The 12,073-nt window shown below is 40.1% G+C and overlaps 1 protein-coding gene across 2 annotated transcripts in view; it reads right to left on the reverse strand.

Moving 5' to 3' along the window:
• Positions 1–2,133: 2,133 nt before the first annotated feature.
• Positions 2,134–12,073, reverse strand: part of SERPINB11 (serpin family B member 11) — a 74,340-nt gene continuing 64,400 nt past the window's right edge. For both annotated transcript variants that reach the window (XM_049619715.1, XM_049619716.1), the window contains exons 6-8: positions 6,433–6,575; positions 5,363–5,518; positions 2,134–3,262 (exon numbers count right to left, since the gene is read on the reverse strand). In XM_049619715.1, the coding sequence (XP_049475672.1) occupies positions 2,858–3,262; positions 5,363–5,518; positions 6,433–6,575 (704 nt within the window). In that variant the 3' untranslated portion in view covers positions 2,134–2,857. The remainder of the gene's footprint in view (positions 3,263–5,362; positions 5,519–6,432; positions 6,576–12,073) is intronic.

Raw genomic sequence — 12,073 nt, forward strand, 5'->3', positions numbered from 1 at the left:
ACTTTTTTTTTTTCTTTTAATTATTAGTCTTTAAGTTTTTTGGAGCAGTTTTAGCTTTACAGAAAAATCGAGCAAAAAGACTTCCTATCTACTCCTTTTGCCCATCCCTCTGAATTTCCCCATCATTTAACATCTGGCATTAGTCATACACGTATCCTCCCATATGGTGTCACATTCAACAGTTTCATGGCTCTCGGTGATGGATACTTGGGTTGTTTTCCTGTCTTGGATATTATGAATAGTCCTGCAATGAACCTGGGAGTACAGATGTATCTTCAATACACTTACTTCATTTCCACTGGATATGTATCCAGAGATGGGATTGCTGGATTTTATAGTAGTTCTGTTTTTAACTTTCTGAGGAACCTCTGTACTGTTGCAGTAATGGCTAGACCAATTTACACTACCACTGACCGTGCATAAGGTTCCCTTTTATTTACATCCTTGCCAACACTGGTTAGTACTTTTCTTTTTGACACGGCCATCTTAACAAGTGTGAGGTGATATCTCATTGTGGTTTTGATTTGCATTTCCCTGACGATTAGTGATGTTGAGTAATCTTTTCATGTACCTGTTGGCTTTTTGGAGGTCTTCTTTGAAGAAATGTCTTTCCAGGTCCTTTGCCCATTTTTTTTTTTTTTTTTTTTTTTTTTTTTTACTGAGATATAATTGACATATAATGTTAGCTCTTGAAAGAGTGAAAATAGCTGTGTTCTCTGTATCTGGGGGAGATGTAGGAGAAAAAGGTCAAAGGAAAAGACCTCAAAAGGGAAAGGCTGCAGCAGGTGCAAGGCCTTAGGACATGTTTTCACAGCTGCTCTTAAGGAATGCCTTGAGCCATTAGCATTGTCCAGGGCCTTCATGGCTGACCCTTCCTGGTCATAAAGAACAATCATCTAGAAATTCAACCTTGAAAAACAAAACCATTAAGTTGATTAACACACTCGCTTAGCTGACTTTTTGCACGTAGTCTTTAGCAATTTCCCTAATAAAAGGGGGCCTCATTCTGACTTCAGCATGAGGACCTTCACTTAACTGCATTTTGTTTAAGGACTCATCTTTTGCAACTCTGGCCATACTCCCTGCAACGGGTGCCTGGGTGCCCTAAAAAGCTCCCCATCCTACAAACAGACTTCGGAGAATGACTCCATCCAGCACCCCTCCCAGCTTTGCTCTCCCAGGCTGATTTAGTCACTGTCTCTCCAAGTCCTCCTCTCCTATCCCAGCACTCACACTGGTGTTTCTGAAGGCCCCTCTCTGAGGCTTATTCCTGGCTTTGACTCTAAATGATGACCATCACCAGCTCAGTCCCCATCCCTTCAAGCGGGTTTTGGGGTTCTAGGACTGCAGCCTGTGAGCAGACACTCAGTCTGAGTCTTTTTAACAGACAGAGGCCAAGCCAAGTGATCGCCATGATGCTCTGCTATGGTCAAGCCCACAGCACTTGGCCTATGTGATACCCCTGAGTTCCTATACAGCATATGCCAGGTTCACGTAGAAGGACGCGGCATTCACTGGACAGGTCCTAGTCATCGTTTCATTAGGATGTTTAAAGTGAATAGTAGATGCCAAGATACAACTCTTTTCTCCACCCATCATTGTTGCTTCAGGTATCTCCACTGTAGCACAGTTAAACCCTCTGTGCTTGGGGACCACTGGGTTATTCTGTGAAGTAGGCCAAGGTGGCCTCTTGACTTTATGCCATGTGACAAATGGGCTTATAAAGGATCATTAGGATAGCCCATCCTTCAGTGCCCTGATGGGGAAAAAAAGCCATCACTGGCTGCCACCACTGTCAGTAGAAAAAGAGGGTGTCCCATCACCTTAGGGGGGAAGCAGTGGCCTGTTATGGACTGCCCCTTCTAAGATTGGGTTATGGAAGAGAGAACAGAAGGGCCCCTATGCTTTGTTCACATCTCTGAGAGAGTTCTGGTAGGAAGCATTTATGAAGAGGGCACTGAAAAGGCAGTAAACGTATCATGGCCATCATTATCTGATTATCACTTCATGTTATCTTGAGTAGAAATTAAGGAGGATTTCTTTTTTTAAAAAGGTTATCTTTTAAATAAAAATCTCCTGATTGATTTCTGTTTTTGCTGTTCTGAATTTTTATTCATTGCATTATTGAAAAAAAAGAGAGAGGGAGGGAAGAAGGTAGGAAGGAAGGAGAGAGAGGAGAGAGGGAAAGAGAAAAATGAAGGAAAAATGGAAAGAATAAAGGAAGGGAGGGAGGCAAAAAGAAAAATCAGTTATCCAATTTAGGGCTTGAAAACATTTGGCCAAAAATTCCACGAAAATGTTGATTTAGACTCCTCCTTCTTCAATCTCCTTTGGTAAGTCATTTAATTACTGGAGTATATTAAAAATCTTCACAGAACTGAAGGCATTTTATATATTTATTATAATGAATACAGAATTTTGAACTAAAATTCATGATGTTATGTCTACACATGCAAGGAAAACTATATTTAAAAATCCAACCAAAGCTGAAGCCCTTAATTTAGTTTTCTGAAGGTAGATTGGTCACTTGTTCAAGAGATCACGGATACATACAAGTCAAGTAAATCTAACCCTTGAAAACTGTTCTCATTGACTTGATCATGTCACCCAGATAGCACTTAAATGAGGCCCCAAAGATAAGAGAACCAGAGAAGCTTTTTTTGTAAATGTATCTTCTTCCATGATTTCCATAATTTTAGGGTTCACCAATTCAAGGTATAAGTTGAGAGAGATCCTAGACCCATTTTGCTGATGAGCAAAGTAAGGCACAGAGGTGTGTAAGGGATGAGCTACTTTTAGTCATGGGTTTGTCCCTGTACCTCTTCTGTGACCCTGAGCCCCCCTCAGCCCCACTTGTTTAGGGAGAGGCAAGCTTGCCACAGAAGACGATCATGTTGGTAGGGATGTGCCTTATGAAAAACAGGAAAGGGTGGTTCGCCATGAACTGAGCTCGGATGGGGAGTCTTTTTACAACGAAGCTGTCCCCAGTAGCTGCTGCTGCCTCGGTGCCCTCTTCATTGACATCCACATATGACTTGTGGATGACCTTTGATAAATGCAGGCCTTTGGCTGGTGATATTCCAGAGAGATCAGCTTTGATTTCGTTGAAGATATCTGTCATCCCAAGGGAGTTTAGCAAAGCATTTAGCTCATACTTCATTTCAAGTTTGAACCTGGGGATATGGACTTCAACTTCCCTCTCTATCATGTTAGCAGAGCTGGTCCACTCGTAAAACGTCTTCATGTTCAGCTGTTTCTCTATCTAAGAGACAAAACACAGATGAGCCCATGTAAGCCAAACACGTGCCTGTGGCATTAAATGCCATTCGTTTTATAATTCTCAGTGTGAATGATTTCATGTATTGTTTTCTTTTGTACCTTGAAAATATGCTCAAGTCCTATCTGGGAAAAAACAAAAAAACAAAAAACACAAAGAATGTTGCATTCAGCCACATCTTCCCCATTCTATTGTCTACTTTTCATCGATGTTTCATAAGTAAACGCCCCAAACGTGTATCCTACAGTCTTCTGCCTTAACTCCCTCAGATGCAGACTTCATCTAAACTCCCTCTCTTGCCTCTGAAGTCCTTGTGTTTCCTGGATGAAGTCACCATTTCTTGATTTGGTTCTCAACTCCGAAACATTAAATCACACCCTCTATTACAAATTTGTTGCTCACTTGACTTCTGTGATGCCAGGAACCCCTCATTACACCTGGCTTCCCTCCTGACTTTGCCCTTGCCCTCACTGCCTCTGCTATGTGACTACTCCCGAAGTCCCGAAGAACTGAGGTTCTACACACCTTCCACACCTCCGCTCAGCCATGCAGCCTACCAGGCCCCTTCTCATCCCCCCACCCAGTGCCATCATTCCGTGTAAGCCCTTCAAACCGCTCCCCTTGGGCATGTGATCCCTCCAGCCAGTCCTCCCCACAGCTCCAAGACCAGCAGGCCAAAGCCCATCATCCCACAACAAGAGTTGAAAACTTTTTGTCACCTTCTCTCCATCCTGACAATATACAATCAGACATAAACTATCTTTTCCTTTTGTCCTTTTCTGCCCTAATCCGAGTTACCATGATGCAAATCTGTCTTACTGGTCTCATATCTCTAGGGCATTTTCATGAGCATTTTGCTCTAGTTGGAACCCCAGGGTACCCTTGTTCACCTATTCATCTTCTACCCCTCCACCTGTGAGACATCAAGGTTACTCTACCAGGAGCCTTCCAGATCCCCTCATTGTCTACTCTCTCTACTCCCACAGGACTTCCGGCAGAGAATCATGGCACTTGTTACATGCTACTTATAACTGTGTGTTGGAACCACACATTTGTCTATGTTTCAGAACCCACTACGTCTATGTTCTATGTTCCAGAACCCACTAGAATTCTCAGCATAAACAATGTTTGGTGTATGAATGGCTAAACGAATAGATAAATGAATGCATCACAAGCTAATAAAGACCACTTCTACACTGCTTCCAAAATGCTATCTGCCTCCAAATATCTTCCCTGGCAGTCCACAACAGGTGCCCAGAGGTCTGAGCCCCTCTGAATCGGCCATGCCAGTATCACACCTGTTCTCCTGGCCACAGCCATGCTTCGCTTCCTAGAGGTCCACACACACACATCCCAACCCAGGTGCTTCAAGAAGCCTTCCCTAGGCCCCACCCGCCCGTGCCACATTGTTTAACCTCAAGCAGGCGCTCCCTGCCTTAGAAACCTCTGACTGGGACCATCCCGTCCGTGCATGTACGTCAGCTTCCTCTTTGTCATTCCTGCAGAGCACTGGAGAGTTCCAGCAAGGCTGGGGAGGTGCACTCACTTCATGTCAGTGGCTTGCCTGCTTCTGTGCTAGGCAGTTTTGGCTGCAGCCAGAGAGGGGGGCTTTGACCCAAACCCCTGCCACCACCATGACCTTTCTCAATGGCTGTGGCACTCATTTCCCCTACAATAGCAGGATGCTAAAAAAGAGTGGTTGCCTCACGAAAGCATGTTATAACTGGGTTGGAAAAACTGCTCCCGAGTGGAAGGTGGCTTAATCAGATTGCTGTGTACTAAGACCCTAACCGGCATTACAAATCCATCACTAGAGAAAGATGCTTCCCAAATGTCAAGTAAGCAGCAGGTGCATGTATTAGTACAAGATGGCACTTTTGCCTCCTTGTGCCCTCTTTTATGGAACAATAGATTATTCCCCCTGGAATGCATGGTCCCGAAGGCAGGGCCCAGGGTCCCCCTTCCTCTCACAGCCCCTGCGGCCTACCGCTGAACCCAGCGTGTGACTGAATTAGGGACTGACCACACTAGCATCACACACACGTGCACGTGTTTCCTCTTCACATTAGCATTTTCTAACTTCACCTGTTCCAGGCTGGCCGTGCCCGCGGGAAGCAGAACAATCATGCTTAGTTTGTGGTTCACGTAGGGCAGCTCCAGAATTTGCATCCGCGGCTCCTTTATGAAGGCTAATTTATAAGTTCCCGTTTGATACATCATTTCCACAAGTACGCTTTTACCCTATTAAAAAAGGGGGGGGGGTTCTCATTAGGTACAACAGTCACATATTTGCATGCACATGTACGTATGCTGATGTTTTTGCAAAACACGAATATTTGCATTAACACTAAAGGCGTGGGTAAAATAAAACCAATAAAGGACACCCTTTATTACTTTCCTTTGCAAAGGTTATGAATTTTTTATTTTAAAATAAGTCATTGTTAGAGCCTGTCTAGTTCAAATACTATATACAGTCATCTACATATAAAATATCTTTTATATATTAGCTTGAGACGCATTCAAAACGAAGCTAGCGTTACCACCTAAGATGATTTATGTGGAAAAATGACATCATAGGATCATTTTCTTTGCTAATCCAATTGGAGGCTCTCTAGCAGAAAAGTAATACGGAGAGCTGTGTTGTGCTGAGAAAGCAACCCCAGCATACGTGGACAGAATGCATGGCTACGGGAAGAGGCTCTCTTATCTGCGAGAGGGGTGCCAGTGTCCAAAGGCTCCAGTACGGGCCCCATGAGAAAGATTACTGGCACTTCGTGTGGAAAAATGAAAGTAAAATTCACAGAAAACACAATTAAAGAAACCTATGGAGGGGCGTCTAGGTGACTCACTCGGTTAAGTGTCCAACTTCGGCTAAGGTTGTGATCTCGCAGTTCGTGAGTTCGAGCCCCACATCAGGCTCTGTGCTGACAGCTCGGAGCCTGGAGCCTGCCTTGGATTCTGTGTCTCCCTCTCTCTCTCTGCCTTCCCCCCATTCACGCTCTGTCTCTCTCTACCCCCGCCCAAATAAATAAGTAAATAAATAATAAACATTTTAAAAAAAGAAAGAAACCTAGACCAGTGTCTTCACTGAAACTTTCTAAATTGGCCTTAACATTCTCCAGAATTTATCATCAGTCTGAAAACAAAATACTTACCCCACTTAGCAGAAAAGGGGTTTTAATTGTCTCTCTTTCCTGAAACTTATTTTGCCATTGTCCTTTGAAATATATGGCGTTCACCAGGACCATTACACAAGAAGGATCAATTGTGCCCTTTCCAAAGAGGTTTGTGACTTTTCCTTATAATAATAATTTAAAAAAAAAAGATAATATATTTGGATTAGAACTTGGGTTTATTGATAACAGAGAGTTGAACATTCACTAGAAATCTGGAACCATTTCTTAATTTTTTTTAATGTTTATTTGCTTTTGAGGGAGAGACAGAGCGCGATCAGGAGACGGGCAGAGAGAGAGGGAGACACAGAATCTGAAGCAGGCTCCAGGCTCTGAGCTGTCAGTGCGGAGCCCGATGTGGAGCTCAAACCTGCAAACTGTGAGATATGACCTGAGCCAAAGTCAGACGCTCAAACCGACTGAGTCACCCAGGCAGCCCTGGAACCATTTCCTTTTTAAGGCTAGTTATAAATTTGAGACACCAGAAGAACCCTTTTATCTCCTGGCCATGGAGGCTGTCCTTGTCAAATGAAGTTTATATCACAGGATTGAATGCTTTGTTATTTCTAATCAGAAGATGGCATCTGGAGAGTAGCTAGTATATTAGCTAATGATTCACTTGTCTGATACCTAGTCATATCCAATGCCTTCCTATACATTACTGCTTATTTAGAAAATCTTTAATAATTTCTTATGGCTTCCCTTTAATAGTTATCAGGCTTCATACTTACCAGCACTTCACCACATCCAAATAGGTTAAGCATTCAAAAGATTCACTGATTCTTACAATGTACTAGAAATTCGTGTATCACAAGTATATACCAACACTTAAAGTAAATACATATCTAAAAATCAGAATTTATAAAAAACATACAAGATGTTTACTGCTTTGTTAATATACTGTTCAAATTGAACACCAAGCCCCCTTGGTGCACCCTGCTACACTGCAATTTACAAAACCTTAATTCAATACAAGCTAGCAATAGGAAACATAAGGATATCTGGAACATCAGACTCTAAGCTTAATTTTTCCACTACTGTTCTACGTAAATTAACAGATCTGAAAATATGTAGACCTTTCCAAGCATTTTCTAACTTAACACAAAGAACTGAATAAATGCATATTTTAATCTTGTCACCTATTACTAAACTTGAATAACACCCATCAGTCCACCCATCAACAAAATATTGTTGACACTTCACTGATAAGTGAAATAGTGAGATACAAATATGTTAGGGGCAGTCTTCAGGCTCAGAGAAGTATTTATTTTGTTCTACTGACATGTTCTTCATAAATGCAATTAGCTTTAATTTAATACTTTGATGTTATTTCATCCTAATTTTATTACTTAATAAGCTTTATTTCTCCTGTACCAAGGAATATGATTGCCTACATTCATAAACCTCAGAGACTACCAGTACAATGAGTTGATGGCGTAACCACACAGACGGGGATTTCAGTATGGTACTTTGTGCATCTCTAGTGGGATAGACCCAAGGACAAAAAGAACTCCAAACAACATCTTAAGCTACTGTTATATTTTATTAGTATTGTTATTTGGAGACTGTGTGTATTGTTGGATGATGCAATTTTGCAATAATATTGGTGACATTGGAATCTGGGATTTTTGACACAAGATAAAAGGGAAATAGATGTAAAAAAGGGAGGGCTGTTAAGTAAAAATCCTTTGAACCGGAATTTGAATTGGTCGTATCAGTAAGAAATTATGCTGTATTTCATCTAAAAAATATATTCACTGAGAAGGCCTTAAACAATGACCATGCCAGTATCAATGGGAACGCTTGTACCCAGGCTATGGTCTCTAATATCATTTCTCATGAGAATGATCCAGGATTCCCGCGAGAAGTAATTCTAGGTCATCAGCAGGACAGGAGTCTGGAACATCTGGTAAAATCAGAAAGCAAAGAAGCCATCAAATTCCACAAGAGTAGGGTCAAAAGGACTTAGGAGCCAATATAAAGATGGGACCCCTGACTAAAAGGAGACAATAAATGGAAACATCTCAAAATGTTTAAATTTATGAATTCATAATGATACTTTAAAAAGAAAACGGGGCACCTGGGTGGCTCAGCTGGTTAAGCGTCCGACTCTTGATTTTGGCTCAGGTCATGATCTCTGAGTTCATGGAATCGAGCCCTGCGTTGGGCTCTATGCTGACTGAATCCCTGCTTGGGATTCTCTCTCTCCCTTTCTCTCTGCCCCTCCCCTGCTCAGCTCGCTCTCGCTCTCTCTCAAAATAAGTAAAAAAACATTTAAAAAAATCTTTGGGAAAAAACTCATTGACTGTCTTCGAGGATGCTCAGAGGGAGTAAACGTTGGCTCAAAAACTGGTATTGAAGAGAAGGAATCTGGCATCCTTTTTTTTTGTTTTCCTCATATCAACTGTACTTAGAATAACCAAATATTTTATGAGAAGTTTCTCATAATCCAGATTATAAAGAAGGAATGGAAGAATTGGAATACTGCATGGGGCGCCTGGGTGGCTCAGTCAGTTGAGCGTCCGACTTCATTCAGCTCAGGTCATGATCTCGCGGTCTGTGAGTTTGAGCCCTGCATCGGGCTCTGTGCTGACAGTTCGGAGGCTGGAACCTGCTGTGGATTCTGTGTCTCCCTCTCACTCTACTCCCACCCCCCAACTTGTGCTCTGTCTCTCTCTCCTTCAAAAATAAATAAACATTAAAAAAATTTTTTTAAAGAAATAAATGTTTTTAAAAAAAGTATTTTTAAAAAATTAGAGCTAAAGGAAGCCAGGCAGTCAACGCTGAAGGGGTAAAGATCTCATAGGCAGGAGAAACACAAACAGATGAGCTCAACAGGGACTTCTGAATAATTTTTTCCTCAAGGTATAGTGAAGTTTCAAAAGTTTCCCCAAGCCTCGATAAGGAAAAACATGACAGAAACTGAAGACCAAGAATTTAAGAACTACTTTTCTCAGTGTCTCAGTGCTAGTGAAAAAATAATTGAAGTTCAGGAGCTGGCAAGGTGGGAGAGATGTTTCAGAATAACACAAGGAGCAATCCACTGAGAATGTATGGCAATTTAAATACCTATGCACTTAAAAACGCAGCCTCAAAATATGTGCGGCAAAATTGGACGTAACTAAAAGGAGAAACGTAAAAATCCACAATCATAGTGCAAGATTTTAATACAGCTTTTCTCAGTAAATGATGATAAAAAGCAGTCAAGAAAGAAGCAAAGACACTCAAACACAGACATCACAAATAACAAAGTCAGCCTAACCGATAAAATTAAAAAATCTCACCCAGTAACTAAAGAATACACATTATTTTTAAGTGCACATGAAAATTTTACCAAAATTAAAATATGTTTTACCTCAAAAGTCTCAATAAATTGCAAACAATTGATTATTATGTTCTCTGATTACAACAGAACTGAGCTAAAAATCAGTAACTAAAAAACCAGAAAATTTCCACTTTTAAATAACCCCTGAGTCAGAGAAGAAATCTCAATGAAAATTAGAAAATATTTTGAGGCCCCTGGGTGGCTCAGTTGATTGAGCATCCAACTTTGGCTCAGGTCATGAGTTTGAGTCCCACATCAGTCTCTCTGCCTCCAGTGTGGACGGATTCCACTTCAAACCCGTTATCCCCCTCTCTCTCTGCCCTTCCCCGCTCACGTGTGCGCATGCACGCACACACTCTCTCTCTCTCTCTCTCTAAAAATAAAACATTAAAAAAAAAAGAAAATCAGAGAATATTTTGAACTGAATGATAATGGAAATACAATGAAAAATTGTGAGATGGAGTTAAAGTCATACCTAGAGGGAAAGCAATTGTCTTAAATGCATATATTAAAAGAATGTCTGAAAATCAACTGTTCATCTCAAGAAAATTACAGAAAGAGTAGTAATTTAATACCAAGATAGTAAAAAGAAGGAAATAAATGATAATCATAAATATTCATGTAATAAAAAAACTACAATAGGGAACACACAAGTTGATTCTTTGAAAAGACTAAAAAATTACCAATCCATACCAAGTCTAATTAGGAAAAAAGAAAAAATGCACAATTCATGTTTCCAGAAATAAAAAAAGAGAAAACATTATATAACCAAAAGACATTAAGAAGGTAATACAACTTTATTATGAGCAATTTTATGCTAATACATTTGAAAATTCAGATAAAATGGCTGTCCCTTGAGAAAAAAACTCAAAAACGTACACAAGAAGAAACAGAAAATATAAGTAGGTCTCTATTTATTAGAGGAATCAAATCTCTAATCAAAATCTTCCCACATAGAAAACACCAGGCACAGAGGGCTCACCTTGAAATTTATGTAAGATTGTTTATGTAAGATTGGCGTGAATTCTTCCAAATATTTGAAGGAGAAAAATTCACACCAATCTTGCATAAACTCTCTTTTGGAAATTAGAAAAAGGGGAGAAACACTGCCAACTGGTTTCATGAAGTGAGTATAACCTGGATACCTGAACTGACAAGAATATTTGAATAAATAAAAACTAAGGTCAAATTCTTTCATGAACACAGGTGCAAAACCTCTAAAGAAAATATCAGGAAATCAAATCTGGTGATATGCAAAAACCATAACATACCATGATCATGTTTTGTTGATCCTAGGACAAAAAGGTTGGTTTAACATTAAAAATCAATGTAGTTCCCTAAATTAGTATACTAAAGAAGAAAAATCATAGCTAAATAGATACAGAGAAGGCTTCAATATGATATGGTTAGTATCTATGCCTAAAATTCTTAGTAAACCAGAAATAGAAACTTCTTTAATCTGAAAAAATGCATTCATAAAAATACAGCAACAAACATTATGCTTAAATACATATTATCAAAACCATTCAGAAACAAGATATAAATCCAGAAACAAGACACAACGTAAGGATGCCCAATATCAGTACCTCTATTCAGTGGAAAGTCCTAGCCAATAAGAAAAGAAAAGCAGCAAGGAAGGCTAAAGAGGAAATGACTGTATTTATAGAAAATCTAAAATAATATAAGAGTAAACTAGAGTTATGAGAACTCAGCAATCTTAATATATGACAGCCAGTTATATGCTCCTACATCAACAACAAATAAAATTTGGAATAACTGATACTAGTAAAAATTCAGTAAACACCTCAAATATCTGAAAACCATTTGTCACAAGACATTAACATAGAAAAATACAAAATGTTAATGAAAGACATTAAAGGGGACCTAAATAGAGATAAACTTCGTGGAAGTGGATTGGAAGCTGAATATTATAAAGATGCCTGTTCTTCTCCAACTCTATAGACTCTATATCACTCCAACTAAAATTTCAACTAGAATATTGACAAAAATTGACAAGTTGATTTTAAAATGTACATGGATTCCACTTATGAGTGAAATCATATGGCATCTGCTCTCAGGCTGACTTATTTCACTTAGCATAATACCCTCTAGATCCATCCATGTTGTCTCACATGGCATGATCTCATCCTTCTTTATGACTGCATAAGAAAAACAACAATGGGGGCATCTGGGTGGTTCAGCTCAGGTCATGATCTCACCGTTCATGGGTTCAAGCCCCGCATCAGGCTCTGCACTGACAGTGTGGAGCTGTTTGGGATTCTCTCTCTACCTCTCTCT

Source organism: Panthera uncia, assembly GCF_023721935.1.
Source record: "Panthera uncia isolate 11264 chromosome D3 unlocalized genomic scaffold, Puncia_PCG_1.0 HiC_scaffold_8, whole genome shotgun sequence".
Taxonomy (NCBI): domain Eukaryota; kingdom Metazoa; phylum Chordata; class Mammalia; order Carnivora; family Felidae; genus Panthera; species Panthera uncia.